The 6,138-nt window shown below is 41.9% G+C and overlaps 1 protein-coding gene across 1 annotated transcript in view; it reads left to right on the forward strand.

The window, feature by feature from the left end:
• Positions 1-357: 357 nt before the first annotated feature.
• The window catches only part of T265_15682 (hypothetical protein), a gene marked incomplete at both ends in the record, with an annotated part of 7,948 nt that continues 2,167 nt past the window's right edge, over positions 358-6,138 (forward strand). Inside the window, 6 exons of the mRNA XM_009178934.1 lie at positions 358-464; positions 495-687; positions 738-803; positions 2,615-2,715; positions 3,503-3,549; positions 5,056-5,132. Of these exons, the coding sequence (XP_009177198.1) occupies positions 358-464; positions 495-687; positions 738-803; positions 2,615-2,715; positions 3,503-3,549; positions 5,056-5,132 (591 nt within the window). The remainder of the gene's footprint in view (positions 465-494; positions 688-737; positions 804-2,614; positions 2,716-3,502; positions 3,550-5,055; positions 5,133-6,138) is intronic.

Raw genomic sequence — 6,138 nt, forward strand, 5'->3', positions numbered from 1 at the left:
AGCTGTATGAGAACCTCATAATGACCTCATAAAATATTCAGGCTATACACATAGTCATATTTAAGACAAGTCTTGACAATGCAGACTAATGAGGCTCAAATTGTTTGCACTGATCCTCATTGAAAACTACACATCTTGATGCTTTATTGTCCTTTCGTTACAACGTCTGTATATGTGCTATACCTAATAACTGGATCTAATGAACAATATTTCCGTTGGTTTCAGTTGGCTTGAATAATTGTCACTTCAGAAAGGCATCTGTCTTCCGCGAGGTGTTAATTATTGTGCGTCATGGAATCATATCACAAATATCATGCTGTGATTGTAAGTTTAAACATGCGTAACTTAACGATTCAGATACCGGATGAGTTCAGCGGATATAGTGCATGTGACTTTCGCCTTTCACAGCGATATAACAAATACATCGAAGGGATTCTAGTACCTCGCGGGATGATCCTAGACAGGTTGGTTGTCGCATCTATCTTCATTTCAAGATTGGAGAAAATGGCATTAGATATACTGGACAACCTGGAAAAGCGAGGATCAACATCTCTAACACTTTTGTGCATTTTGAAAGGAGCATTCAAATTCGCTGCTGATTTGTGTGAACAGCTGGAAGCCGCTGCGTTTTCGAGACAAAAGAATATAACCATACATCTTGATTTTGTTGTTGCCAACACCTATGTGGTAACTCCACTTTCCTGACCGGGAGTTTAACTTCCCGATCTAAAACACAGAATGATAGAGTTGGGCACGAGACTCGATTAACTATGTGCAGCGACCCGGGCAAATATGAAAACAAAGTGAGAGTTGGCATTTTTATTGCACATATGTAAAGTGCATCGCAACCTCTAACAATTTTTTTGTCGAATGCTTATCCTGTTTTGACGGTGTTCATGTGTACTTTCTTTGCCATTCCTAGCAATCTTTCCAACTCGCAGCACTGATAATGGCATAATCAATGGCGTGAATAAACTGCACATCCTTGCTTTTCGGCTGATGTCCTCACCCATACAATTAATTTGTCTAAATTAGTAAAATGTCTTAAATGAAAAGTTCCTGTAGTTGGATGATGGACTGTCTTTTGGACAAAAGTGACTATCAGCAAGTTGAACACGTTCAGACGTGATGGTTCAAATATATCTTGCGTGCCATCATGGAACAGTGGGGACGTGATGGCCTCACATGCCAAATATCTGGAGTTCAAACCGTGGTACGGCCAAAGTTATTTCTACCGCAAGCCTTAATGAAGACAAACCTCAGGTCTGTTGCTGCTCTTTTTGACCAGGGACTCGCAAGAATTTTTGCGCCGGGGCAGGAGGAGGACTGTTTAGAAGAGAGTCATGTGAATATGAATTCTGCAAGTCCGGAAACCATTGGCAAACGTTCTTATAATGATTTTAAAAAATGTTTGCATAATGTCTTATAAAAAACATTCACGTGACTTTAGTTATTTACTATACGTTATGCCATAAACACTTGTTTCACTCGTGGAGAGCGACAACTCATCGTGCTGAAAGCCATGACAGTGCGTTCAGTTTTCGTTTGCGAGTATAAACCCTCCGTTTTGTACACTATGCATAAGAGCAGATTTAAATCGTACGGTAAAACTCAGCAGAGGAAATATTTTCCATGTCAAATTAATATCAAATTCTTTGCAAGATGCTTGTTCCAGCTCCTAAGAACTCTAGTCTGATTATCTGATCGATGAGATCCCGTTTTGCGTCGCATTCATTAGTAAGATGCCTCAATGTAATGGTGCAAAACAATGTTCTGCTCTAGCGAACACTAGACTGTCACCCTTCACAAAAATTACATCCGCTGCGTGACGACTGCACAATACGTGGAGTATCAATCCTATTTAGACTAAGGCCAGGATGCAAGGTTGTATTCCCTACGGCTGTAGTAGTTAGCGTAGCTCTCTTTCCAAAGTTTTAATTTCTTATCTCTCGAGTGCTGTTAAATTCCTTGCTAGGTTTCGGGTAGGGGACTTCTTAGTTTTTGTCCCAGTGGTACATCTCTCGGGGGAGCCATCGTTTGTGCGGGCTGAAATGAGTCATTTATTTTCTTGGTGTGAGTGGGGGGAAGTAGTGAGTATGGTCTTATGATTCGAGCACCTTTTACAGCCCTGTTGGAGTTGATGTATCTCAGTACTATGCAACTGTTGTTTACTTAGACTATTTGTCGCAAAGAAGCTGAAAGTCCAAATTACCTGGCAAGTTGGAGCCAATTTTGTGCAAGCTCCGATGCATACCAAATTCTGAGACAATAATACTTTTACGAGTGTATTTTGGTGTGCGATATGCCGGGTTATCCAAATGTTTGTAGTTTTCTTTCCTAAATTTCTGATAGAAGATTTGACGAACGTTCTTGATTACAAACATCGGGCAAACATTTGTTTCCTCGACTCTTGTTAAGATAGCTGTACCACTAGCAGACTTGACCAAAAAACACCATTCAGCGAGTATATTCACTTTTTCACAGTTTGATTTCCTCGAATCGTATAGCCAGGAACCCATTAACTTTTATCCCAATTTATGCGTTCGCTTCCCACATTTATACTTGAATTAGTAAATTTTTGGCGGTATTTCCACCATTTGTCTTCAACTTACAGGATATTCTCGTTGTTGAGGATCTCGTTGACACTGGAACAACACTCCACAAGCTGTACTCCTACCTGAAGTCACTTAATCCGCGTTCAATCGAAGCAGCGTGGTAAGCAAAAAGTAAAAATTCAACTTGCAGACATAAGCTGTACAGTGTCATAAAGTTCACGTTATTTCCATGGCATAATTGGGCTAACCTCGGTAACGGCTGCAAATGTAGTTTGGGTTAGGTAAAGTAAGCAGACATTAGTCAATCAGGAGTCTTATAAGTCGTATTGTGCTTGTGTCAAGTATCTTATAATGAGTTCATATCGATCTACCTAAATCTGACTCACCTGTATGCCAAGCTCCGAAATGCTGGTGGAAGACACTATACATCAACTTAGCGTTATCGCCCAAAATTGAGTAGGACAACTGTGTCAGTATCACCACCACCGCCATTTTCATGGTGACCGTCATGATGATCGTCTTCAACATCACCTTCAGATTCTGTCCAGACTGAACGCTACGTATCAGTATTTGCAACTGGTTGGTTTCGGGATAACAATCGCGAAAGAAGCCTTTTGTTATTTGGATATGTCCTGCTTCGTAGTGGAATATTTTTTCAATCAACTTTCGGGTCTCCAAAGGTCTGGTTCGTATGCACGATATGAGTACAAAACATTTGATGGACCACAAATTGAGGGATCCTCGGGGTTGTCCATGGAAATTCTTGCATCTCAGTCTGAGTTTTTTGTTGTGAAGAAAATTTTAAAACCAATAATGCATTCATTCTGAATTTTGAACACTTTGCACACAATGTGGTTTCTCGTAGCACCGTTGGCCGTAAGTAATCCCGTAGTTTGATGAAGACGCTCTGTGGGAAACATTATTTTCGCTCATTCTCTTACTTTTAGCTTATTGGTGAAACGTCGACAAGACTGCGTTTCCTTCGACCCTGATTGTGAGTATACCTCCTGTTGTTCCACGTGTGGTTTTGTGATTTGATAAACTGTTTCGAAAAGCCTAGGGAACAATACACCAAGTTATATTTCGAATGAACTATATGTCTAACTTACTTTGAATGTCTTGGTCCCGAACGAAAAATTCTAGTATGTTGACTGTCAGACTACACCCCTCATGCTAATTTCTTCCGAATGAACATATGCTTTTTTCCATCTCGAGAAAACCTTTCTATCTTCCCTCTAAATAGACAGTGGAAAGACCGCAGAGAGAGAGAGAGAGGGAGAGTCCATAGTTCCAGCGAATTACTGCATTGCATGCTTATAGCCTCCCGTCTAAATTTTATGGTAAGGAATTTTAGAGCATGATTTTTATGCTGTCACCAGTGAAACCGACTGTTGTGCAACTATCTGACAAACATGGTCATTCGTCCTCGGAAGGCCTTTTGCGCAATGGTCACTAGGAAGGAGTGACGTCAATCACCCCTCGAATAGCTATGCAACCTCTAACTAACTATACTCAGTTCCGCGCATTTTTGATCGCAAGGGCCCATGACGCTCTGACTTCATCACTGACAACTTCGTAAATGTTTAATACCATGGCATCACACCGTTTTGTCAGCACTGCGGTTCGCTTGTTAAAACTACTGTGGTGGACCGAAAAGAGATCAGTAATGTTTGGCCACGCATATTTTGGTCGCCCGGGCACGCTAGACAGTTATACTTGATGGTTGACCCGTATGAGGTAACTAACCTTTTCGTTTTGCCGGCTATGTTCTGGTTATTTCACAAACCACTCGGGTGTAATTTTCAGTCCGCTTGAAGCCTTGAATGGCGAACCCATCGCTGTTTTTTGGATTTCTTCTAGATGCCACCTTATTCACAAGTTTTCTGGTTAGATGGTGCAATAGTCGTGTGCACTTACTTGAGTTACTACGCTGGTTTAAACGTGAACCCATTGACTGGAAGATTTGTGGTTCGAACCCAAACTCTGCATATAGACTGCTCGTAGCTAGGCTTAAGCAACTTGACCGTGTCTCAGCCCCCATGTTTTCTCCAAGTGGCTTGGAAAGTGGCACCGAAAGCGTTGTAGCTGAACAGTAATTTTTTTTAAAATTTTACGCCTGTACAACTCGGCTTGTCTGTGTTTAGTTATAGGTTCGCATCACCACCGGTTACTGGTCATAAAATCGGGCAGCCCTTTGGCGTTAACTAGACAGATTAGTCAAGTCAAGGTCTGAAGTAGATGCTGATTCACTCGTCTAATTCCGCTAGTATTCACCAGTGTGATTGGTTTCATAGCCTGTTCACTTGTGTATGACTACCCATCCGGATGTGTTGATGCCATTGGCAATGTGGCTGCCACGCACTTTTACCTTCTGTGATCTATTCCTACAATAAAATGGGGACTTGGGCCATTGTTTTACGTTTTAGCTGATAAGTTTTGCCGTAATCCCACCTAACATTGTAGACCTGATCGTTTATTTCACTTCCGTTTGATCCCATAGACGTTGGTTTTGAGGTTCCCGATCGCTTTATCGTTGGTTACTCGATCGACTATAGCGACCACTTTCGCGAGCTACCCGTAAGTTGAACTTATTCGTCAAGGTTAGATTGTCTCCGCCCTACTGAGATTTCCTATGACGTTTGAGACGAAAGTATCGTTTTTGTACAATCAACATTAATTTGCAACTGAATGGAGGAAAATTTCCCATTTGGGAAAAATGGAGTAAGAACGAGAAAGGCAGTGAACAAAGCTTGTTATATGGTACCAGAAATCACGTGGAAAAGGTTAAGATTGGGGGGTACATACACTTTAGAGAAATAGAAATTAAAGGAAGGTGGGTTGCATGGGCGATAGATCAATGGGTCACGGAATCAGGTAAGTGACGTCAATGTCAGACAGACTTGTGGGACCGAATGTTTCGTAGGCCAGTTCAAGTTCAGAGGTCGCGCAAGTTTTTTTGGACGCAAGTTGTGGATCCATCAGTCAGATTCCAATCGCCCCTGCGATCGATAATAGTCTGAATCGTACCAGTCGTGATTGGTTCAGAGGTACCCGTTATATGATAGTGAAGACTTGCTCCTTGTCCACGACGATTGGTTTCGGCAAAATGTGATGCAATCGCGCTTGAGCCAGGTTTCTTCCAAACACCACTCAGAGATAAGGGATTGTGTTCTCGCAAATGCCTTGTCGTACGACCAACGTATGATACTCGGCACGAGCATACAAATGAAAACGCACAAAAGCTGGTGGTAGAGCGTGGCAATTCGTCCTCCAAGCGGAATTCGATAATGGGGCTGGAGTTGAAGCTCAACCACATATTAGCAGCCAAGTATGTCTTATCAATAGAGTTTCTAAGCCGTCTGGTGATTAGTTCAGCAACCGAGTCACCTTCGAATGGGAGCCTCATGTATACAGGCTTCTTCCTAACAGAACATTGTGTAGGTTTTGGCTTGACGACTTCCATATTCTTGAGTACGAACGAACCTTTCAGGATATCCAACTAAAGGAATGTGCGTCCCAATAACTTTAGTTCCTCTTCTAAGCAGTCGGGGGAGCATATCATAAACGAGAGATTCAGTTGAGT

This window comes from Opisthorchis viverrini, assembly GCF_000715545.1.
Source record: "Opisthorchis viverrini unplaced genomic scaffold opera_v5_743, whole genome shotgun sequence".
NCBI lineage: Eukaryota > Metazoa > Platyhelminthes > Trematoda > Opisthorchiida > Opisthorchiidae > Opisthorchis > Opisthorchis viverrini.